General features: G+C 45.4%; 1 protein-coding gene across 4 annotated transcripts; it reads left to right on the top strand.

Moving 5' to 3' along the window:
• Nucleotides 1-1,162: 1,162 nt before the first annotated feature.
• Nucleotides 1,163-20,917, top strand: Mettl2a (methyltransferase 2A, methylcytidine). 4 transcript variants are annotated; one of them, XR_008222289.1, is made up of 10 exons: nucleotides 1,164-1,296; nucleotides 1,423-1,514; nucleotides 3,569-3,918; nucleotides 5,373-5,422; nucleotides 6,044-6,104; nucleotides 6,729-6,868; nucleotides 7,622-7,728; nucleotides 12,043-12,108; nucleotides 13,507-15,726; nucleotides 15,888-16,830. XR_008222289.1 is itself a non-coding variant. In XM_052756988.1 (9 exons), exons 1-9 carry the CDS (start codon nucleotides 1,187-1,189, stop codon nucleotides 20,428-20,430), a joined length of 1,062 nt encoding a protein of 353 aa, XP_052612948.1. In that variant the 5' UTR covers nucleotides 1,163-1,186; the 3' UTR covers nucleotides 20,431-20,917. The 4 variants fall into 4 exon arrangements, 3 of the variants coding, with proteins under 3 accessions (XP_052612948.1, XP_052612949.1, XP_052612947.1); XM_052756988.1 differs by lacking the exons at nucleotides 13,507-15,726; nucleotides 15,888-16,830 and adding an exon at nucleotides 20,345-20,917 and having other exon boundaries at nucleotides 1,163-1,296; XM_052756989.1 differs by lacking the exons at nucleotides 13,507-15,726; nucleotides 15,888-16,830 and adding an exon at nucleotides 13,301-13,500 and having other exon boundaries at nucleotides 1,163-1,296.
• Nucleotides 20,918-25,308: the final 4,391 nt, after the last annotated feature.

The following is a 25,308-nucleotide window of genomic DNA, read 5'->3' as shown; positions in this document are numbered from 1 at the left end:
AAAAACATCCCAGCACTTGAGACACTAAGGTAAGATCATTATGATTTAAAGGCCAGCCTGGGCTACAAAGTCAATTCTAGGTCATCCTGGGGTACAGACTCTGCTTCAAAACAAGCAAACAAGAAAAAAAAATTAAAATTGTAGCTAGGCATGGTGGTGCATGCCTTTAATCCCAGCACCAGGGAGGCAGAGGCAGGAAGACCTGAGTTGAGGCCAGCCTGGTCTACAGAGTTTCAGGAAAGCCAAAAAAAAAAATTGTAATAATTTAGGAATAAAAATGATAGAGGCTGGAGAGATGGTTCAGCAGTTAAGGGCACTTGTTGCTCTTCTAGAGGACCTAGGGTTTGATTCCAAGCACCTACATGGTGATTCACAAGCATCTGTAACACCAGTTCCAGGGGATCCAGTGCCCTCTTCGGCCTCCATGGGCATTGCACGCATGTGGTGTGCAGACATACATGCAGGCAAAACACCCATACACATAAAGGGGGGAATTTAAATAGAGATATAAGCCTGAAAATGCACAATTATAGACTATATGCCATGATCTACCACTAGATTAAAGATATTGATCATATATGTATAATATATAAATGTATAATATGTATTATACATTTATGCAAATTGAATATTGTGTATACATGTATATTGAACTATGTGCATACATGTATTACGATCTTTATTATGCCAATTAAGCCTGGTTTTCTAAAAGGTGCGGTCATGTATATATTCCTTTTCAACGTGACCCTGTCTATGCTCTCAGACCCCACTACGCGCACACGCCTTGCCTCCGGGGCCGACTGTGGTCTTGCTGGCTGTCAGCACCTGTGAGTCCGCTACCCTGTCTCCTCACAGTCAAGGCTTTCCTGGAGGGAAACTGGGGGGGCCTGCTGGGGTTCCAGTCCTGGACCGGGCTCAAGGGGACGGGCTCTCACTTCCTCCCGGTCCTGCACGCCCATCGCCGTCTGCACCGGAAGGCTCCTGGAGTCTAGCCAACTCGGTTGCTGCCTCCCCAGCTCCCCAGCTTCCGGGCCAGGGCTTACGTCAAACGCCCCGCGACCCGCCGCGACCCGCCCCGACCCGCCTCCCGCTTTTCCCGCGCAGACACCGCTGCTTCCGGAAGGGGGCGTGGCCCACCGGAAGTCCTTGCGTTATGGAAAAGAAGGGTGCTTCCGTCTCCGGTGTCATGGCGGCGTCGTCCGCTGAAGGCGTGCCGGAGACCCAGGACGGGAAAAGACGGCAGTTCGGGAACCGGTTCCTGAGCGACCCGGCGCGGGTCTTCCACTACAATGCCTGGTAACTGCCCTGCCCCTCGGAGGCCCGGCTCTCGCCTCTCGGGGACAGACGTTCCCGGGCCAGCGACTCACCCTGGCCGCAGCCGGCGCATGAGGGCTCTAAGCGCTGCCTGTTTGGTTTTCACAGGGACAATGTGGAGTGGTCAGAGGAGCAGGCCGCGGCGGCCGAGAGGAAAGTGCAGGAGAACAGTTCGCAGCGGGTGTGCCCGGAGAAGCAAGGTGCGCTCGGTTTTCCCTCGGTGGTTCCACAGCCGGCAGTGCAGGACGCGTCTCCTGGAGAGGGAAAAAGAAGTGCGGCCACCAGGATCTCTTGTCACTACTGGCCTGATGGAGAACTCCGGCATAGAACGGGACGGGGAGGGGACGAGCCAGGAGGCAAAGGGGCTGCTTTCTAAGAAAATCTTGGTGGACCTTGGGGTTGGGTTTTCTAGGTCTTTGCGGTTTGTTTTCGGAGGTGAACCGTTCTTGTTTTATTTTCTAGTATCTACGTTTTTAGATCATGTTGACGTGGCTGGCCTGTGGCAACCATACAGTCGTTCGTTCAGTTCAGTGTAGGTTCTACAGTTGACATTCTGCTGGGGAGTTTCCATTAGAGCTAGATTGATGTGGTCAGATCCTAAATACTGTTGGAGGAGAGGATTAATGGCTGATACATCTTTTCCTGAGGTAACAAGTTTGGGGATCTGTTTCTTCTGCCAAAGAAAGATGAGTGGAGTGGAGTGGAAATGAATCTGGTCAAAGAAAAAAGGCCCTTCCTGAAGACAAGAATAATTTCATTATAAAATATCTCTAAAACTAAAACTGTTTGGCTCTATTTCTAAGAGGCATTTGAAAGTAAAGCTGAAAGAGTTTCTGTATAGAGGTAAGGTCCCAGTGCAGACCAGGCATGTACCTCCTAGGATGTAGAAGTGGTGTCTCTAGCAAGGTAGAGGTCGGAGGACAAGTAGGGTCAAGATCATCCTTGCTATGTAGAGTTCCAATCCAAGCCTGGGCTACATGAGACCTTGTGTCAAAAATAAATATGCGTATGTGTGTATTCCAGTTGCAAAATAGGCACCCTGCATTGTTTGACAAAGACTAGATAAAGCAACATAGAGTTGAAAGGGATTTTGAAAATCACGTAGCCCAATATCCTCTTTTTACAGTTAAAGAACCGATTAGCCAGGTGCAGTGGTGCATACCTATAGACTCAGCTGCGTGGGAGGCTGAGGCAGGAGGATCACTGAATTGGAGGCCAGCCTGGGCAACAGGGTGATCTTGTCTTCAAAAAAAAAAAAAAATTACACTTGGACCACAGGGCATTAAGTGCTTTGCCTAGAGGTAAGCAGTCAGTGGTGGAATCCCATTTCTTAGATTTTTTATTCTTTCATTCATTCAAGTCAGGGTTTTCATGTTGGCAAAAAGCCAAGAAACAGCCCACACTTATATACTAGTCTCTCCTCCAGCTCATCGAAACTATTACTTCAGGAAAGGAGTTTTGCATCGTCTAGTTTCCTATTAGATGATTTTCCATTTCTAGTGTTTATTAATAACCTTGATTTGGTCCTGGCCTCCACATTCTAAAGAAGCAAGAACATACCTTCCAAAGAGTTGCATGGATGATAGTCATTGAATTTATATGAACGTCCAAAGGACCTGAGACATTTAGTTTATAAATAAAAAATTTACAAGGGAAAATAATTACCACAGATACCAAAGGATCTGTTTATCCCTGGCAAATAGAACCTTGAAACCAAGAATAATTAGATTTTTGGGTGGGGTGTGTGTGTGTGTGTGGTGCTAGGGGTTTGCTTAATTTCACAATATTCCTGTAGTGGAGGGCCATCCAAAGATGTAGAAGAAAAATGATAGGTAGCTAAACTCACTGTGTGATGGGTCTACCAGAAGCTGAGAATCCTGGGAATGAAAAGTGAGTGGCATTAATGTATGATAGATGGGTAACAAGACAATTACCTGAGAAGGTGTTCAGTTCTAAGAATGACTCTTTGTTTGTTTGTTTGTTTGTTTTCGAGACAGGGTTTCTCTGTGTAGCCCTGGCTGTCCTGGAACTCGCTCTGTAGACCAGGCTGGCCTCAAACTCACAGAGATACCCCTGCCTTTGCCTCTCGAGTGCTGGGGTTAAAAGCATGCACCACCACCGCCTGGCAAGACTGATTCTTAAAAGGATACTTTTAGGATAAAGTGACATTGGATAAAACAGGACAATTGACATTAGATATAAATAAAACATTTGAGACTGATTTTTAAAATTCTTTCTTAAATAATATTTACAGTTGATTATGAAGTCAATGCCCATAAATACTGGAATGACTTCTACAAAATTCATGAAAATGGATTTTTCAAGGATAGACACTGGCTTTTTACTGAATTCCCTGAACTGGCACCTAGCCACGATCACCTGATGGATTTACCCTTGGAGAGGCAGAAGAGTGAGGTCTCTAAATGCAGAAGCAGCGAGGATGGGCCTGGCTTGACAACAGAGCAGCACAGGTGTTCTTGTCCCAGCCATGGATGTGAAACTCAGCTGCCTCCTGTGGAAGAGACTGTAATTCAGAAGCTCGGGCACCTAGAAATGTGTGCTGATGAATTTCCTGGATCCTCAGCCACCTACCGAATACTTGAGGTAACTTTGTATTTTCCTAATAATGGAGTTAATGAGGATGGCCATTTTACATGCAAAGTAAGACTAGAAAGGATAACCCAGATTGTCGTCTTTCTGTTGAAGCAGGCTAGATTTGAGCCCCATGTCAGCCTGGAATCATCTCCATGTTCATTTATTTATTGTTTCTCCTTTTCTTTTTCTTTTTTTTAAACTGGGAAAATACCTAGGCAGGTACTATAAGGGAAGTGCACAAACAGTGTCTACCAACTTCACTGGAAGCTGCTTCTACAGCTAGTAAAACTTGGAATTAAGTCTAATGCCATGGGGCATGCTGGCAATTGAACCGAAGTCCTCAAACCGCAGGCTCTTCACTTAGCTAATCCTTATTACCTCCTGTGAGATATTCCATAGCCCATGTCCCACATAGAGGATTGGGAGCCTCTTGGTGTCATAGCTGTAAGAAACTTTGAGGTGGTATATGTAAAATGGCTAAGAAGTATGCCTGCCACGTAGCCCTCTGGTGAATATTTACAGTTTTTATTGCTGCAGAAAGCACTATATTTAGCATAGTGTTTCTGTCAAATGTTTCAACCCAGCATGTTGTAGAGGCAGGGGGTCCTTATGCTCACGGATAAGCACTAGAGGAACCTGGAATGTTGGCATTCAGGGTTGTTCCTTCAAGGGAAGGAATGCAGTGCCTGTTACATGCCCAGAAGGCTGGGAGCAGAAGTGGTTAATAGCATGGTGACTACCGCTGAGCCTCCCCTGACCCTTGTGGTGAGCTTGTTTTTCTCACTATAGAATTTATCTTTAAGGTGTCATGTGTACTTTACAAAGAGTTTCAATGTACTCATTGAATCTTTATTTAGCTTACTTTGTTTCTCAAAGAGATTTATATATGCTTTATTGTGCATGTGGGATTGTCACCAGAAAAGTTTCCACCCAGTTTTGCTGTGCTTAAATATGCCTAAAATAAACCACTCAGGGCCAGACTCCCAGAGTCTGAAGCAACACCAGCTGCTTGGTGGTGTTGAACTGAACTGGCTTCTCGCCTCCCAGATTGTCTCTGCTGGCCATGGAGGTCACAGAGACCCTGCAGTCCATCTTTCTAGTAGTAGTGAGTGAAGTTCATTAGGAAAATAGTTATCTATAGTGCCTTCTGCTAGAACTCAGAAAGTAAAACTAACCCATGCCCTTTTTTTAGACCAGCTTCCTTCAGCCAGTGAAAGCCTATGTTCTTGCCTTTTACTGTCCTCTGTAATTATAGTCCATGAGGGATAAGGAAATGCCATGGGTCCTTTTTAGTTCTGGTCACTATACTTTTACTAGTACAGTTCTTAAAACCCCAGCACTTGGGAGGCTGCGGCAGAAAAACCATAAGTGATATACCAGCCTGGACTCTTTAAAAAAGAAGAAGGTGGGAAGGGGGGTTTAATGAACAGCTTTTGGGACTAATGGATTGTTTCTGTCTGCAGGTTGGTTGTGGTGTAGGAAATACAGTCTTTCCAATTTTACAAACTAACAAGTAAGTATATTGTCAGATTTACAGGACAGCAAAGAGGAAAAGTGAGAGTTGGCTCCTGGAAGCATGAGTTATGTGGGATTTAGATGGCTCTGTTACCCACTTAGGGGTGGTTTAATTTAATGTTTAGTGAAATTAGAGTTAACACCAGCTGCAGTGCTAATCTGTGATGCCTTCCTCTGAGGGGCCTAAAAGATGTTTCTCTCTGAGCTCTTGAGGAGCAATTGATGTCACAGTCTCAGTAACTCTTCAGATGAGAGTGTTTTAACCTCTCTGTGTCGGTGTTGGGATCTGAACTCTGGTCTTCATGATTGTGCTGCAGGCACCTTTAACCACTATGGCTGTACCATTTAAGTAAGATTACTGGAACCCACTTGTTGATGTGATATTTTCTTAGAAGTGACAGGGTTTATTGCTGATGGTTTGATAAACTTAGTATTAGCCATATCCACAGGACCTAAAAGAAGACAAAGATCACAGAATTTTAACCAGCCTGCTGGGTGTTGTGATTGATAGGTGCATTGGATGAATGGTATTCATTGTCATTTGACTTTGCTTTTCTATAAAGAGAACGGACATAATCCAGTTTGTGTCCTAATTGCTGTTTTTTTCTGCATGTCTCAGTGACCCAAACCTCTTTGTGTACTGCTGTGATTTTTCTGCCACTGCTGTTGAACTGGTCAAGGTAAGTACAGTGACTCCTGTGGTAATCTCCACTAATTAAAGGGAAGGAGGGTCTCCTAAAACTCAGTTCATTAACTTTTTACTGTGGCCTGAAAGTTTAGAAAGTTAGCAAAGCAGCCTGGAATACAGAGCCAGGCAAGAATGAACTTGGGCATCTAGATCTGTGTAAAAATTTTAAATTACGTGTATGTGTGAGTATGTAAGCGGGACCAGAGGCATTGGATTCTCTGGAGCTGGAGTTACAGGCAGTTGTGAGCTGCCTGTGTGAGCGCTGGGAATCAGATTCGGGTCCTCTGCAAGAGCAGTGTGCTGTGCTCTGAACTGCTGAGCCATCTCTCCAGCCCCATCTCCAAACATGTTTGTCCTGTCTCGTGTACCTCATGATGACCTTGAACTTGCTGTGTGAACCTTCCTGATTCTTCTCTGCTTCTCAAGTGCTAGAATTTCAGGCATGCACCATGACTAATTCTGATTCTTACGCTCTGGGTGCCCTGGAAAACCTCCTCGTGGTGACTAGAAGTCAATTCTTCGGCTGGGAGTTAACAGTAGTGGCATCTGAAACAAGGTCAGCTTCTCTTTGTGCTGTGTCCACCTTTCTGACCTGTTTATCTCTCCACCTCTGTAGACAAATCCAGAATATGATCCTTCTCGATGTTTCGCCTTTGTTCATGATCTGTGTAATGAAGATCAAAGTTACCCAGTGCCCAAGGACAGTCTTGATGTCATCGTCCTTATATTTGTTCTTTCAGCAATTGTTCCAGACAAGTAAGTCTTAGGTCCCTTAACCAATAGCCTGCCTGAGAAGAAGCTTTAATGTGAAGACCTTAAACTCCAGTTATGCCCGAAATAGAAAGGGTTTCCTCACGTCTGATAGACATAAGAAGCCACAGAACTGTAGTGTTGGTGTCCACCTTCTGTTTCAGCCTGTAACCTCTGCCTGCTGGCTGTGGACTGGCTGCTGCTTTCCCTGTTGGGAGCTAATGACATTGCCTAACTGAGCTAGCCCAGTTTTCCTCTAGATTAGCAATAAAGTTCTGGCCTCACAGGAGTGTGGTAAGGCTTTGAATTGTTTTGTGGGGTCTGGAGAGATGGCTCAGCAGTTAAGAGCACAGCACCCTCTGACTCCTTTGACTCAGGACTCCTGCCTCAGCCTCCCAAGAGCTGGGGTTGCAAGCGTGTACCATCACACCAGCAACTTTAAATTCTAAAGGAGAGTTTTTCATTTAACAGAAAGACATAGTTGATAAGAGTTTGGGACAGATGAGTCATGGGTATTCCCTACACTGTGTGGTCAGGGCTCCCGGAGAGCTACAGGAGCACATGCAGGCGTGGCAATCACAGGGCCAGGAGGAAGTGAGCCCCATTTAGTGCTTGGAATATCCACCACCATGTGACATATAGGGCTGGCTTTTAGTATTGATGTCAGAGTTAGGAAGTGTGTTGGTTTGGGGTTTGTGCTATAGGGGAGGAAATTCCATCCTTAGGGAGACTTAAGCTTCATTCCTTGCTGCCCTGCAGGATGCAGAAAGCTATCAACAGGCTAAGCAGACTCCTGAAGCCTGGAGGGATGATGCTTCTTCGAGACTACGGCCGCTATGACATGGCTCAGCTTCGTTTTAAAAAAGGTATGTATGGAGAGCTGAATCAGTGCTGTTCTTAGAGAAAACCTAGGTTCAGTTTCTAGTACCCCATGGCATGTCTCAACTACCTCCAGTTCCAGGGGATCTGATGCTCTTTTCTGGCCTCAATAGGCACCAGGCATGCATATTGTACAGAGATACACATGTAAGCAAAATATACATAAAATTCTTTAAATACATAAAAATGCCAGCTGATAATAGCACATTCCTTTAATCCCAATACTTGGGAGGCAGAGGCAGGTGGATCTCTGTGAGTTCAAGGCCAGCTTGGTCTACAAAGCAAGTTCCAGAATAGCCAGAGCTACACAAAGAAACCCTGTCTTAAAAACCCTAACAATATATACGTATGGCTAGGCTTGGTGGCATACGACTTTAATCTGAGTACTCAGGAGGCAGAGTCAGGAAGATCTCTTGAGTTCAAGTCCACCTGGTGGTAAGTTCCAAGTCAGCCAGGACTACCCAGTACCATACTGTCTACAAAAAAAAGTTTAAGAGTGTGTGTGTGTGTGTGTGTGTGTGTGTGTGTGTGAAGATAATTTGGGGCTAAGACATAGTAGCTAATTGGGTTGAGCACTTTCTTGATTAGGGTTTCTGTTGCTGCTGTTAAACACCATGACCAAAAAGCAAGTTGGGTAGGAAAGAGTTTATTTGGCTTAACATGTCCACAGTGCTGTTCATCATGGAAATCAGGACAGGAGCTCAAACAGGGCCTCAACTTGGAGGCAGGAGCAGATGCAGAGGCCATGGAGGGATGCTGCTTGCTCCTTGTGGCTTGCTCAGCCTGCTTCCTTATAGAACCCAGGACCACATATCCAGGGATGCCCCACCTACAATGAGCTGGCCCCTCACCCATCAATCACAAATTAAGAAAATCCGTGGGATTAAATGCATGTACCACCACACCTGATTTAGAGCCTGATCTTATGGAGGCATTTTCTTTTTTTCTTTTTTTTTTTTTTTTTTTTTGTTTTTCGAGACAGGGTTTCTCTGTGTACCTTTGCACCTTTCCTGGAACTTACTCTGTAGTCCAGGCTGGCCTTGAACTCAAAGAGATCCACCTGCCTCTGCCTCCCGAGTGCTGGGTGGAGGCATTTTCTTAATTGAGAGTCCCTCCTATCAAATATCTATAGCTTGTGTCAAATTGACATAAAACTAGACAGCCCAAAGTACCTACTTAGATACATAAAGCCCTGTTTTGATCCCTTGAGGGATAAAATCAGGCGTGTATACATACAATCAGGCGTGTATACACCTGTCATCCCAGTGCTTCAGAGGTAGAGGCAGAAGGGTCAGTAGTTCAAGGTTGTCCTCAACCACAGGACCTGTCTCAAATAAGTTTATTTTCCAAAGATACTTTGCCACTTAAATAAAAAAAATGGGTTTGCCAATCAGACTAGACATGCAGTAGAAAGGTGGGTTTTGGGTTTGGGTTTTGTTTTTTTGGTTGTTTGGTTGATTGGTTTTTCAAGACAGGGTTTCTCCATTATGTGTAGACCTGGCTGGCCTTGAACTCAAAGAGATCCACTTGCCTCTGCCTCTCAAGTGCTAGGATTAAAGCCATGTGCCACCACTGCCTAGCTGAAAGGTGGTGGGTTTGTGTTTTTGTTTGTTTGTTTGTTTTAAGAAAATAAGCGGGGTGGTGGTGGCCCTAGCCTTTATTCCCAGCACTCAGCAGGTGGATCTCTGAGTTCTGGTCTACTGTGCGAGTTCCAGGACAGCCAGGGCTACACAGAGAAAAACCTGCCTCAGAGAGAGAGAGAAAATATGAGGAGGTTGGTCTAATCTGGGTATTATAGTCTTTTAACCATAACAGCCACTTTAGCAAAGTTAATTTTAGAAGTACTTAATTATATAAATCATTTTAATAAATGTGGAACTGCTGAGCAGGACTGTATGCGCCTGTAATCTCAATACTTGGGATGCAGAAGCATGAGGATCAGAAGTTCAAGGCCCTCCTCAAAAACACACTGAGTTCCTGCCCAGTATATGTATTGATAGTATGTCTTTTAACAAAAGGACTGGGGAATGGCTCAGCAGTTACAAACACTTGTTCTTGCAGAGGAGCTGTGTTTTGGTCCCCACCAACCACATGGCAGTTCCAGGGGGCCAGATGCCCTCTTCTTGTCTCCACGAGTTCCTGCACACGTGTGGTAACCATACATACAGTCAGGAGCACGCTCACACATGCACATAAAATAAATAAATTTTTGTTGTTTTTCTTAATAAAACATGAAAACGGGCTGGAGAATTGGTTTGGTGGTTAAAAGTACTGGCTGCTCTCCAAAGGGCCCAGCTTTGGTTCCAGGCACCCACATGGTGACACACAACTTTCTGTAACTCCAGTTCCCAGAGATGTGATGTTCAGTTCTGGTCTCCAAGGGCAAAGTTAATTTTAGAAGTACATGCACACTGGGAGCAAAAACACCCATAACATAAAGTTAAAAAAAAATTTTTTTTTAAAAGAAAAACAAAATGAAAAGACATAATCTTTTCAAGTTCATAACAAGTTCAAAGACATAATCAGGCTTGGTGGTGCATGTCTTTAATTCTAGCATTTGGACAGCTAAGAGACAATATTTTCATGAGTCCTAGGCCTTATCAGAAGTTAAACTAAAATCAAGAGGGTTAGGTACATAGGTCAGTAGCAGAACACTGGGGCATGTTGAAGCCTCTGGTGGTTCCCAGGACACAGGAATGGCTTAAGGTGGGGGCCTGCCTGGGGGTTCAGCTCGTAGTAGGGTCCTTCCTAGTGTGTGCAGTGCCTTCAGCACCAAAATCAAGGTAGTCGGCAGGTGGCAGGGTGAGAGGACTTTGTCAGTGTTTAGGACAGATAAAGTCTTCATATTTGTGTTTGTCAAGGGGCTGTTTTGAACTTGATAAGGAAAAGATCCATGACCCACCCAAAAAACTAACAGTTCACAGAAGAGTGTATGTAAATGACCAATAAACAAAAGTTCATGGAAATAAAAGTAAAAAGATAATTCTTCTCAACCCTGTTGCTGCCCAGTTCAAGGAAAGAGCTCGATGCTTCCATTTATGATAAAAATACAAATTGCAGCCAGGCAGTGGTGGCACACGCCTTTAATCCCAGCTCTCAGAGGCAGAGGCAGGTGCATCTCTGAGTTCAAAGCCAGCCTGGTCTACAGAGCAAGTTCCAGGACAGTCAGCGCTACACAGAGAAACCCTGTCTCAAAAAAACAAGTGCCCTAATATTTATTCAGTTCATCAGTCTTTGAAGAAGCTCTGCTGGCGTAAAGTAGGTGTAAACAAAACCTTGTAAATTGAATGCTAGCTCTAAGGTGGTTGCCACAGTTGGTTTTGGAGAGGTTTCTCGTCTATTTCTAGGTGATATAATCAATTTGTAGATGATCATTTTAACCTTGATTGTTTGAGTAAAAGTTCACTGGGAGGAAATAAATGTTATTATATGTAAACTGTTAAGAACATGTAGGGGAATTGCATGCAGGTTGTAAGACTGGGGGGATGAGCAGAAAGGAAGGCTTGTCTACTTGAAAACAGTGAGTTCTCACAGGTGTGTTTGTGGACACAAGAGGGAGCCAGGCAAGTTTAGTTAAGAGTCAGTTACCTTGATAATTGTTTTCCTTTTAACCAAATTTTTAGGCCGACTGTGGTGGTGGGGCAGTCTAGAACTCAGCTAGGAATCACATTATTATCTAATAATATTTTTTTTCCCATGGTGCTGCTCTTTGCTGAAGTGCTGTGCCTCTGTAGGAAATTGCAAGTTCCTGTGAAGTATCATGTGTCACCAAAATGCACATCTGTGTTTCTGAATGCCTAGTGTTGATGGGAAGGTGCTGGGAGTTGAGATGGGGTCTCACTCTATCCTAGATGGCCTGGAACTCAATGCCAGTCATCCTGCCTGAGCCTACCTACACTTAGTACTAAGTACTAAGTACTGGGATTATAAGTATGAACCACCACACTTAGTACTAAGTACTGGGATTATAAGTATGAACCACCACACTTAGTCTGTTGCACATTTGCTAAAGTGATGAAATTCAAAGTACTCTAGGGACTGGAGAGAGGTCTCAGCTGTTAAGAGCACTTACTGCTCTTGCATAGGACCTGAGTTCAGTTCCCAGCACCCACGTCAGGCAGGTCACAACTTCCATAACTCACAAATCCAGGGAATCTGACACCCCTGGACTCCATCAGCTCCATGGTACAGATAAACTCATTCAGGTACAAGCCCATATATAGAAGCTTGAAAAATAAGGAAACTTCCTTTTTTCTCTTTTTTAAGTGTATTAATGTATCTGTTTTTGTCGTGTAACACAGGTCAGTGTCTCTCTGGGAATTTCTATGTGAGGGGTGATGGCACCAGAGTCTACTTCTTCACACAAGGTATGGATGATGTTCTTTATCCGTGCTAAAGGCAGATAGTGTGCCAGCTCGGGTAGACAGTTAACCTGCCCTTTCTAAGTCCCTGGCCTCCTTTGTTTCTAAAGACTAGCCCTCTACACTGCCCGCTATCCACCCTGAGCTGTCGCTTTCCCGACACCTGGCTCGTGCTGACCCTCAGTCAGCTGCTCTCCTTTCACTTGTGCTGTCCACAGTGGGGACCTGCCCTCTTGCCCTCTGCACCAGGCTGTGCTGCGGTACAGCTGTGTGGGTGAGTCGTCCCTTGGCTCCAGGTGACCTGGACCTGCTCTGTAGTCTGCCCGGTCACAGGCTTCACCCTCCACCAGCACGTTAGGAATATTCTTGGGCCCTTTGTCCAGTCATACATATACTGAGCCTTCAGCTACATAGCATTGGACGTTGTCTGCAAAAACACTGTCAATTTTTGCCTGTAGTTTTTGTATTGGGGTTTGTTGCTCTTTTGAAACCAAGTCTCCCTGTGTAGCCCAAGCTGACCTTGAACTTGCAGCACTCCTCTGTCACCTGGCCAACTACTGGTGTTACAGGCTTCCTTCACCCCCATTGTTTATGCTTTTTTTTTTTTTTTTTTTGGTCTTATTTTATGTGTTAGTTTTTCCTGCATGTATGTCTATGTACCACATGCATGCCTGGTGCCCTCAGAGGCCAGAAGAGGGTGTTGGAGGCCCTGGAACTAGAGTTGTGCAGATGTTCTGAGCCTCAGTGTGGGAACTGGGAATTGGATCTGGATCCTCTGAAAGAGCAGCCAGTGCTTTAACTGCTGAGCCATCTCACAGTCCAGTCACTCATGTAACTTTACAGTGCTTGGAGAGTCCTTGGGGGCTTTTTAAAAACTGGACTAGTAGGGAGGGCCTGGGAGGACAGGAGGGAGGGAAGGGAAACTGATCGGGCTGGAAATTAATTAATTAATAAAAAAAAATCTTAAAAAAAAAGCTGAACTAGTGGCATGGAGACATGTGCTTGTAATCCCAGCACTGGGAGAGGAGAGACAGGAGGATCCCTGGGGCCTGCTAACAAGCCATTCTAACCTACTTGGTATGTTCCAGGCTAGTTCAAGGGTGTCCGCTGACCTCCACGTGCATACACACCCACATACACATGAGCACAAAAGCACATCCTGTAGCTTTTGCCTTCTTAAAACTCCTCCCCATTGTAGGCCTTCCTCCTCAAGGGCTTTGGTACCCAAACCTGGACCTGCCATTGCCAAACTGTCACGGCATGAGTGAGTAACCAGTGCTGCCGAGGCCTCTTGAAAAGCACACTGACCGTGTTGTCAAAAAGTTCCCGTTAACATGGAAAGTCATCAGCAAACTGCCCTTTCTCCAGAGGAAAATCCATAAACATCTGCTCTTTCCAAACCAGATGAGCTGCATGCTCTCTTCACCGCTGCGGGTCTGGAAAAGGTGCAGAACCTGGTGGATCGCCGCTTGCAGGTGAACCGAGGCAAACAGCTGACCATGTACCGAGTCTGGATTCAGTGCAAATACAGCAAGCCTCGCCTGCCCAGTGCCAGCGGAGAGGTGTCCACACCTCGCACATGAGGTCATCATGTTTTAGGGCTTTTATAAGGAAACGTCTGTAAACGGCAGCTTGTTGATGGTGGACAGTCTGGGAATCCAAGGAGCTCAGACCTTAAACCAGGAACAGTTACTTTCTATTAACATTAACAATTGTGGTTTTTAATTGTGAAACCCATTAATATATACTTTCTCAAGTTCATTTTTTTATGATTATTGTTACTATTATTTAGTGGGGACAATGCTGTGATAAAAGTGTGGTATTCAGAGGACAGCTTGCCTGAGTCAGTTCTCTCCTATATGTTGGTCCTGGGGTTCAAACTCAGGCTTGGCTGCAAACACTCTTGAGCTTTTTCCCAGCCCTCAGTTTTTGTTTTTTGGGTTTTTTTTTTTTTTTTTTTTTTTTTAAAGATTTATTTATTACGTATAGTGTTCTGTCTGCATGTATGCCTGCACGCCAGAAGAGGGCACCAGATCTCTTTATAGAGCGTTGTGAGCCACCATGTGGGTGCTGGGAATTGAACTCAGGACCTCTGGAAGAGCAGCCAACACTCTTACCCTCTGAGCCATCTCTCTAGCCTTAGGCACTCAAATTTTTAATACCTAGAATTTTATGTATAGGAAACATACTCTGCAACCAAAAATGGCCTTGAACTCCTGCCTTCACATTGTGAGCGATAAGGTTAAAAGTGTTTGCCAACACATTTGTTTTAGGAGATAAGAATAAAAACCAAGGGACTAGAGAGATGACTCTCAACAGTTAAGAGCACTGGCAGCTCTTCCATAGGACCTGGGTTCAATTCCCAGCAGCTCACAGCTATCTGTGGCTCCAGTTACAGGGGCCAGACATCCATGGCAAAACACCGATGCACATAAAATAAAAATAAATAAATTTTTTTAAAAAGAATAAAAAACAAGATTGGCCAAGCATGATGGCTCACAGCTGTAATCTCCACAGGTGGAACACTGAGGCATAAGGATCCCTGTAAGATCAAGGCCAGCTTGGACTATAATGTGAAACTGTGTCTCAGAGGATTGAGAAGATGGCTCATTGATAGAGCACATGTTTAGCATGCACAAGCCCTAGAGCCAGAGGCATGGTATTATGTAACTGATCCCAGTACATGGGAGTCTGAGATAGGAGAATTGCCTTAAGTTCAAGGCCAGCCCAGGCTACATAGTGAAAGCCTGTTTCGACACACACACACACAGACACACACACCATGAGACAATGCTGTATATTTAACACAAAAGATGTGTTATTGTAAAATGCTTTACAAGTTTTTGGGAACTCCAGTGTCTGTTGGAGCAGTTGTAGTTGATATATAAGGATTTGCTGCTGAGTCTTAAGGGAAGAAACAACCTGATAAGTAACTGTTTTGGCATGTTTTTCTTAGAATTTTGAAATGCTAAGTAATCCTAGTACTCAACTGATGCTTGTTAAGTGCTAGCCTGGGCTATGTGGCAAGACCCTGTCTCAAAATGTATATATTATAACCTTGGTACGTAATTACTTCTAGACCTTTAAAGTCTTGCATCCCTTGAATTTTCACACTTCACATTCCAGACTGTCTTAGTTAAGGTTTCTATTGCTGTGAAGAGACACCATGACCACAGCAGCTCTTATAAAGAAAACATTTAATAGGAGTGCCTTGCTTACAGTTTCAGAGGTTCAGTTCATCATCATGATGGAGATGTGCAGGCAGAAGTGGTGCTGGAGTAGTAGCTGAGAGTCCTACATCTTGCAAGCAACAGGAAGTCAGCTGAGACACTGGGAGGTATCCTGAACATAAAAAACCTCAAAGTCCACCCCCACAGTGACACACATCCTCCAACAAGGCCACACCTCCTAATAGTGCCACTCTCTACGAGATTATGGGGGCCAATTACATTCAAACTACCACACAGACTCCCTAAAGAATTAAAAAAGTTCCTTCACTTAAATACTTGCTTCAGTAGCCGTTAGAGAACAACTTACTATGTCCCTTCACTTGAACGTGGTCTTCATCCATAGGGTTTCTGTTTGCCTCCCTTTTGGTTGTGCAGGCATTGATAGGATATGTTCGTGATTTTAACAAATAAGCAATTTTCATTTCAGGTGTTTCAACTGAAATGTTCCCATAATTGCCTCACTGTTGTGTCTGTTCCCATGGCAAGACAGGTATCTTTTCAGGAAATCTAAATGTTTGGAAAATGGGGCTACTTTCCATAAGGAAAAGCAGGAAGGTTTAAAGGCAGGCTGAGTGTGGTGGTGCACACCTGTCATTCTGACATTTGGGAAGTTGAGACAGGAGGATTGAATCAAGGTCATCCTCTGTTATACTTTAAAAAAAAAAAAAAAAAAAAGATTAAGCTGAGAACGTAGCTCAGGAATGATCCAAACTTCTAGAAAAGTTTGGTGTGAGAACACTGGGCATGGTGGCACAGACTCATTCCCAACAGCTCCCTCTCTGAAAGCTAAGGCAGGAGGATTGCCAGCTGCACAACCTACACCCTCTCTCAAACATAAAAGATCTGATGACACAAGTCAGTGCTAGAGTGCTGGGCATCTTTAAAACCATAGGTTCAATCCACAGTATTTCCCCAAAAGAAGTTTTCTATAGTGTACGAGGCAGGTCACAAGGGGAGATGTTACAGCTCTGTGTATTTTAATGTATAATTTGTCCAACTGAAAACATCACCTCCTTTACCACAAATATGTCTCTCACGGGTAGAAACACATGGTGACTTTCCTACCATTCAGGCCTTTCTGATGTCCTCAGCACACAAAAACTAACTGTGTGCAGCTGAATAGGTATGCTTAGGTTACCTCCAGCCTGGAGCAGGTCTCGCTTCCCTGACCTTGGCATTGTAAGATTACAGGCTACTTTGTAAATTTTCAGGCCAGCTTTGCTCCTGTTTCCTTAAGAGTCAGTTCAGCTTAGTCCTGTGGGCAGGAAGAAAAGTGATTCATGTTCTGCTGCATTGTACTTGGTTATAAGTACCTCTTAATATCCCCACTATTGGGGCTGGCAAGAAGGCTCAGCAGGTTAAGGCACTTGCTACCAAGCATGACAACCTGAGTTTAGTCCTCAGGACCCACATGTGGAAGGAGAGAACCGATGTGTGCTATGGCATGTGGGTAACCTCAGACACACACCAAAAAAATAAATGTAACTTTTGAAATCTCCATTATTGGTAATATTGCTTAATTGAAATGGTTTTGATAGGTCCTCATGCTGTTACCTCTGAATAGGGGTGTGAGGGTAGCCTGGCTGTGCCATCTGCCACCCTGTTGACCACTAGGGTGCATTTGGCTAATCTGGCCCACTATGCTGGCATCCCCTTCCTTCACCATCAAAGAGAACAGCCTTCCCTAGTAGAGAAGAACTGGGCTTCTGTCCCCTGCTGGATCCACCACATAAGCTCTCAGGTCATCACTAAGTACTGGGTAGGGGCTTCCTTGACGTGTCTACTCATACACATTTCCCATGGTCTCTGGCTATCATTAGACTTTTAGCTGAATCATTCTAATAGCTGCCAAATGTGTACGTGGTGTATATATTTGTACATGTGCCAGTGTACATGTATGTGTCTACACATACATGGAAGCCAGAGGTTGGCATCTTACCATCACCTTCCACGCTTTTTTGTAGACAGTTTCTCTTTAAACCTGTAGCTTGCCAATTCAGCTAGACTAGCTGGCAACACTTCCCTGCACTAGGACTGCTACAAGCTGTGCTGCCACACCCGCTCTGTGTGCATGTCACCGCTGGTGTGCTGGGCACCCACTCTGTGCATATCACCGCTGCTGTGCTGCCACACCCGCTCTGTGTGCATGTCACCGCTGCTGTGCTGGGCACCCGCTGTATGTGCGTGTCACTGCTGCTATGCTGGGCACCCGCTCTGTGTGCGTGTCACCGCTGGTGTGACAAGGACTTTGCTCACTGAGTTGTGTTCTCCCCGGCCCTACAAACAGCGGTTTCTGTCCTCACTGTGCCTTTCATTCCGGTATAAGGAAAGACTTTGTGTGTGCGTTTTCCGGTTGGTTAGTTGGTTGATTTGGTTTTGTCTTTTTGAGTCAAGGTCTCATTTATCTTGTTTTTTAAATTTTATTTTACTTTTAGTTATGTATGCATTTCTTTGTGTCTGTCTTTGTGTGGGTGAGTACACAAGTGCCTGTGGAACTCTTAGGGCTTGGGTCCCTTTTGGAGCTGGAGTTAAGGTGGTTTGTTCAGCCACCCAGTACGGGTCCTCTGCAAGAACAGCACTCACTAAGTCACCTCTCCAGTCCTAGACTCAGCTTTTTGTTTTAGTCAATGATGATTCATTTCTATTATTACTTGGGTTTGTTTGTTTGTTTTGACAAGGACTCAATATATATATATATAGAGAGAGAGAGAGAGAGAGAGAGTGAGTGAGTCCAGGTTCCCAAATATTGAACTCACAATATCTCTGTCTCAACCTCCTCAGTGCTGAAATCACAGATGTGCACCACCATACCCAGCTACAGCTGGCATTTGAAGCACTTGGTGGTGAGTCACATGTGTGACACCTGTAATCTGAGCATAAGTATAGACTTATGCAGGAGGGCTGCCACAAGTTTAAGGCCAGCCTGAACAGCATTACTGAGGCTTCATCTCAGTATGAAGAGGAATAAAGATAGCTCAGTGGTAGAGAACTTGCCTAATGGGTAGGAACTCAGGCTCAATCCCCAGTATAAGAAAAAAAAATTAAAATGGCCCAGATGTGGTGGTGCATACTTTAATCCCAGCACTTGGGAGGCAGAGGCAGTCAGATCTCTGTGAGTTCAAGGCCAGCCTAGTCTATAGAACGAGTTTCAGGACAGCCAGGGCTACACATAGAAACCCTATCTCGAAAAAAAAAACCAAAAAATTAAAATGACATATCGAGGATTCAGGAAGCCAGTTTGAAGCTTGGTGGGCAGTGTAAACCTACATCCCCAGCGCTTGTGCTGAAGAAGGGAGGTAGTGAGCCGATGGCTGTCCTGTTGTACACTGAACTGGGAGAACTAGTTCTTTTTTTTGTATATATAATTTAATTTAACTTTACATATCAGCCACGGATTCTCCTGTCCTCCCTCCTCCCGCCCCCCAGAGAACTAGTTCTTACAGCTGTCCTCTGACCAGTCACGTGGTGCACAGGTGTGTGTGCACGCTTGCACCCATCACACAGATTTTACCCACCCTCCCTTTTTTTAAAGGATCTTGGCCAGTGAGTTGGCTCAGTGGGTACAGGCCACTGAACCTGACAACCTGAGTTTAATCCCCACAACCCACGTGGTAGAAGGCAAGGGTTCACTCCTGCAAGTTGTCCTCTGGCCTCCAAGTCTCCTACCCCCAAATAAATAAGAGTGAGTGAGTGAGTGTGTGTGTGTGTGTGTGTGTGTGTGTGTGTGTGTGTGTGTGTGTGTGAAATATTAAAACAATGAGGTAGAAAACATGATCAATGAAGACAGCAGCAGCAGCCTCTGACCTCCACACATGCACATGCCCATACCCACACGAACATGTACAAATACTATACCAAAAGGGAGCCTGATCCCTGTGATACACATCTGTTGGGTTCACTGTAGCAGGAATCTTAGAGAGTCTTATTAATAAAATCAAACCCGGGGCCAGTTATTGGGGTGAACACTGGATGGTCAGAGAGACAGCACAAGCCACAGCTAACCTCACCTGGCCAACTTCTCAGCTGATCTTGTTTCCTCAGAATGGAAGCCTCTGTGTCCTCATCCCAATGGCTCTCAGCTGAACTGCTGCTTGAAAGCCTGAAGCTTAACCAGCCAAATGCTTCTAGTTTCTATATATCTTTCTGCTTTCTACCACCACTCCCTGGGATTCAAGGCTTGCTCTCTGGGATTAAAGGCGTGAGTCACCATGCCTGTCTGTATCCTTGAACACATGGATTTCTGCCTCTGGAATGCTAGGATTAAAGGCGTGTGCTACCACTGCCTATCCTTTATGTTTATTTAATATTGTGGCTGCTCTGTCTCTGACCCCAGGTAAGTTTATTAGCATGCACAGTATTTGGGGGAACACAATACCACAGTCCACCCCTTGTACACTGCCAGTCTCTTTGCCATCACCCACTGCTGGGTGTTCCCTTTACCTCCTTTATGCTCTGTCACCCCACACTAAACCATTGCTAGTCATTCCCCGCTGTCCCTGCTATCATGGCTCCCACACCTACCACCTCCCCGCTCCCTTGCCAACTTTCCCTTTGCTTGGCTCCGTCACCTGCATTTTAAAATGTGGGGAGAAGAGCGCTTCTTTCTTCTCAATTGCTGATTTATTTAAAACTGAAACTGGGTCCCAAGAATGCTGTCTGATTTAACTTCTGAAATGAATGGATAGCTGTGTGAGCCACTAAAGACCATCCTTTGGCCTCTTAAGCATTTCGGAGCAGCAAAAACAGTTTTTATTCCCATTCTGGCACTCTCTTGGGCTTTGGGCTTTAGAAGAGGAGCCCTTTCCTGTCCTGATCCCTTTCATTCCCTTCCATCTGCTAAGTCCTCTGACCTTTCATCTGCAAGGCCATGCAGAACCCTGGGAAGGACTTTGCACAGTGTTTTAGCCTCAGAATCACTGATGGTGGACAGAGGAGGGTGGCATGCTCAGGGTGACCTTAGTGCCTGGCTCAGTCCAACGCTGAGAGCCACTGTTTGTATTTATTTTTTCCAGTGCCTAAGATTGAACCTCAGGACTTCACACGTGCTGTGCAAGGGCAAGCAGACTCTACCTCTAAGCCAATCCCCTGCCCTGGCTGAGTTGTGTGAAAAGGTCTTATGTCAGGCAGGGAAGGTGGCTCCAGGTATGAAGCTACCCAGAAAGCAGAGTGGCCAGCTGTCTCTAACAGAAATGTTTCTGAAACCAACTTATCTTCCTCCGTCAAGCGGCAGCCATTTGGCTGAGGAGATAAAGGCAATGTTCTTTGAAAACTGAAAGATGACGGTTTGATGTGAGGCAGGTACAGTGAGCTGTTGGAGTGAGGCCAATGTTCCTGAAAGACATGCCGGGTCAGGGTGTGACTCGGGTCTTCCCCGGGTGTGGGTTCTACAATGCAAAGGTGATTCGTCTCCCAGTCTTTCATGGCTCATTGTGTGCCTCATCCTGAGCCTGGCCCCCTCGGTCTTTGAGTGGACTGGGGGGGGCCTCCTGTCCTCCTTATATAGCTTCACGTCCTCTTGGTCTCTGATTGGAAAAGTAGGGCCCTGGAAACTTAACAAGAAAAATAAAGTTTAGTACTGAACGTTTGATGTGTAATTGATTCCTGTCCTTGGAGACATTAGCAACAGTAGGGGATTCTCTGTGGCTTAGAAGATGAGCGTAGGACAAACAGTTTGTTTCACGCTGTTCACAAAGGCCTGTTCTTTGGTTTGTGGCTACAGCTGCTATTTTCGGGCATTGCAGGTTTCTGCGCTTCTCCATTTGGTCTGCACGTTGTGATTTGGAAGCCTTAGTGAGATTTCCAGGTACAACCGCAACATGGCACCCCACTGCCTCTTCCTGATGCAGTGAGCATCGAGGTCACCACTCAGCGGTCTCTGTTGTCAGTGGAACACTGCACAATGGAACATGACCGAGTTAGGGACAAAAGGACACAATCCCATTCCATGTTCCACTGGAGGGTTTTAAGACACAGTAGTCATATATTCACCCTGAGATGTGCCCAGATCAATTATTCCCACTTTCCTTTCTGTGAGTTAGGATTTCACCATTCAAATATAAAATATGTGGCTACTTGTAATGGCACACACCTTTGGTCCCAGTGATCAGGAGGCAGAGACAGGCAGATAGATCCCTCTGAAATTGAAGCCACTCTAGTCTACATAATGAGTTCCATTCCATTCAGGGCTACACAGTGAGACCTAGACTGAAGAAAAAAAAAAAGAAAAAGAGAGCTGGGTGGTGGTAGCACACGCCTTTGATCCCAGCACTTGGTAGGCAGAGGCAGGCAGATCACTGTGAGTTTGAGGCCAGCCTGGTCTACAGAGTGAGTTCCAGGACAGCCAGGGCTACACAGAGGAAACCTGTTTCAAAATGTAAAAACCTAAGTATTTTTGCCAGATACGGTGGTATATGCCTTTAATCCCAGCACTTGGGAAGCAGAGACAGGCAGATCTCTGGAAGTTCAAGGCTAACTTGGTTTATATAGTAAGTTCCAGGACTGCATAGAGAGACCCTGTCTCAAAAAGTCAAAGTGTGTGTGTGTGTGTGTGTGTGTGTGTGTGTGTGTGTAAACATCCTTAAAGCTGGGTGCAGTCTGAGCAGTGGTGGCGCACACCCTTAATCCCACATGGGAAGCAGAGGCAGGTGAATCTCTGAGTTCTTGCCTGGTCTGCAGAACAAGTTCCAGGACAGCTAGAGCTGTTACACAAACTGTCTCAGAAACAAAACAAAAAGCTGGGTGCAATGGTACATGCCTATATTCTCAGCACTTGAGAGGTTGAGGCATGAGAATCTTGTCAGACACTCTTCAGCAGTAGCATGATAGAAAAACACGTAGAGAAAGTGTGCAGAATGGAAAAAGCCCTGATGTAAGCAGTCATCAAGCCCTCTCCCAGCCTTATTCCCCATTACTGTCTGTTCTCTGGCTGGAGAAGCTGACCCTTCCTTAGGGTAACTCTAAACACAAGCAGAGCAGCAAAGCTTCTGACCCAAGGTCACTGGGCAGCAAATAGGGCTGAAGGTCATTCCCTCACAGGACATTTTCCAGCTAGTGCAAAGGCCTGAGACTCACGGACTCCCCACACTCAACTCCCTTAGCAGGGGAAGCCTACGTCCTGTGCAAGCATATGACCATTGCTGCCTCTTGGTGAATGCATGTGCCTTTAGCATGTTTTTTTTTTTTTTTTTTTTTTGGCTTTTCGAGACAGGATTTCTCTGTGTAGCTTTGCACCTTTCCTGGGACTCACTTGGTAGCCCAGGCTGGCCTCGAACTCACACATAGATCCGCCTGGCTCTGCCTCCCGAGTGCTGGGATTAAAGGCGTGCGCCACCACCACCCGGCTGCCTTTAGCATGTTTTAATAGAGTGTCACCCGAGAGTATTGAATGTCACAGATGAGTAAGAATAGCTGCCTGGTTCCCATTGTCCTTCACATCCAGAATATGGGTTCTTAGTTCAGCTAGGGACTGCTAACCCTGGCAGCTGCACAATTTGGAAGAGTCTACTTGACAAAGGATTATTGATCTGGGGTCTGAGATGTGACAAAGTAGAGGGGACCTCCCTGGGAGGAGACACTGCTAAACTTATAAGTTGAAGGTTAACACCGGACTCCAGGGTATTGGGTGAGGCCAGAGAAGGTTTGTCAAGTTAAGGCTGTTCCCAAACCTCTTATCCAAATAAGCAGAGCCCCTACTGGGCAGTCTACATGTGCTAACACTACTTAGCATTTTTGCTAATCTGAGCACACACACACAAACACACACACACACACACACACCCTTGCATGTTAGGGGTCGGCCCCAGGGTCTTGTAACACAAACTAGGCAAATGCTCTACCATTGAACTACATCTCTAACCCTGACTTTAAGACTGAAATGCAGAGCCAAGTTTGGTGGCACATTCCTTTAATTCCAACCTTCAGGAGGCAAAGACAGGTGGATCTCTGAGTTCAAGACCAGCCTGATGCACTACATATTAAGTTGTAGAACAGCCAGAGCTGACAGTGAGATCCTGTCTCAAAAACCAAAGAAAAAGACTGAAATGTATGGTGGCACATGCCTTTAATTACAGCACTCAGGAGGCAAGAGGCTAAAGGATCTCTGTGAGTTTGAGGCCAGCCTGATCTGCACAGGAAATTCTGGAACAGCCAGAGCTAATAGACCCTGTTCCCCAAGAATAAACATTTTTAAAAAACTTTTTAAACACTAAAATGTTTTTCAGGGGTTGGGGATTTAGCTCAGTGGTAGAGCGCTTGCCTAGTAAGCACAAGGCCCCGGGTTCAGTCCTCAGCTCGGGCGGGGGGGGGGGGGGGGGGGGGGGGGCAGGTCGGGGGTGGGGATCACCACTACCGGCTTCTTTGGCTGGGCAATGGTGGCACATGCCTTTATTCCCAGCACTTGGGAGTTAGAGGCAGGTGGATCTTTGTGAGTTTGAGGCCAGCCTGGTCTACAGAGCAAGATCCAGGAAAGGCGCAAAGCTACACAGAGAAACCCTGTCTTGAAAATAATAATAATAATAATAATAAAATAAAATATTTTTTTAGCAAGGTGTGATGGTGCCTACCTGTAGTCCCATCAGGAAGCTGAAGACAGAGAGTTGGAGGGCAGCCTGTGTTACAGTAGTAATCTGGAGTGTGTGTGTGTGTGTGTGTGTGTGTGTGTGTGTGTGTGTGTGTAGGTGCAGAGAGAGAGTTGGGGGTATAGCTTAGTGATAAAGCTCTTGCCTAGCATGTTTGAGGCTCTGGTTTTGATCTCTTAGGTCACACACCAAAAAAAGTTCTTTGTATTTAATCCTTATAATTTGCCTGTGAAATATAATTGCCTCCATTTTGCTGATCACAGCACTTGTTCTGAAATTCAGGAGGGTAAGTAGTTTACCAAAGTCGGACAGATAGTGTTAATGGTAAGGTAACAAGCTTCAAGAATGTGACTTGAGGGGTTGGAGAGATGGCCCAGCAGTTAAGAGTGCATGTGGCAGTTCATAACCACCTATAATTTCAGAATGAAATGCCCTCTTCTGGCCTCAGTGGGGACCCACACACATGTGGCACACAGACACACATGTACATATAAATAGAAGAGTAATTTTTTTTAAGGTAGCTTGATATAAATGCTGCCTAACATCATATATGGGCTTAAGTATCCTAGGGACCAACCAAGTGTTTTGTATCTTGTATAGAGGGCTGAGCCCTGCCCAGCTATTTACCGTGTTACCTGGGGCTAAGAAAGGAGGATATATTACTATCCCCTACCAAATGTCAAACTTCTCTTGTTAGAAGAGGGGACAGCTGTTTGAAGTGTAATGAAACTATCAAAACCTCAAAAAGTCAAATATGGTGGCACACACTTGTAATCTTAGCACTTGGGAGGCGGCAACAAGATCACCTAAAGTCCAAAGCCAGTCTGGTCTACAGAATGAGTTCCAGGCCTGCCAGAGTTCAAACACACGCACAAATGGGCTGATGAGGATGCCTGGCAAGTAAAGTCTTCTGCTGGCAAGGCCGATGACCTAAATTCAGTCCCATATGGTGGGAGTTGTCCTTTGACCTCTCCCACACACAATAAAGTAATGTCACACACACACAAAAGAAATCGGAGCCGGGCGGTGGTGGCGCACGCCTTTAATCCCAGCACTCGGGAGGCAGAGCCAGGCAGATCTCTGTGAGTTCGAGGCCAGCCTGGGCTACCAAGTGAGTTCCAGGAAAAGGCGCAAAGCTACACAGAGAAACCCTGTCTCGAAAAACCAAAAAAAAAAAAAAAAAAAAAAAAAAGCGGCTAAATTGTGTTTGTTTCGCAAGTTCCAAACTAACACACTGTTGAAAACAGGACAAGGAAAACACCCCTGAGCTGCCCAGGGCTGTCTGGGTAAGTCCAGGAGTCTGAGCCTCCTCTTCATGGGCAATAGGCACCGTGACTAGCCATGGCCTGCCAATTGCAATAAGCCTGATTGTAGTCAGAAATTTCTCTGGTCCTGCCTTG

Source organism: Peromyscus californicus, unplaced genomic scaffold (genome assembly GCF_007827085.1).
Source record: "Peromyscus californicus insignis strain IS unplaced genomic scaffold, ASM782708v3 Scaffold_3__1_contigs__length_106647218, whole genome shotgun sequence".
Taxonomy (NCBI): Eukaryota; Metazoa; Chordata; class Mammalia; order Rodentia; family Cricetidae; genus Peromyscus; species Peromyscus californicus.
This window is presented reverse-complemented; position numbering and strand designations above follow the sequence as displayed.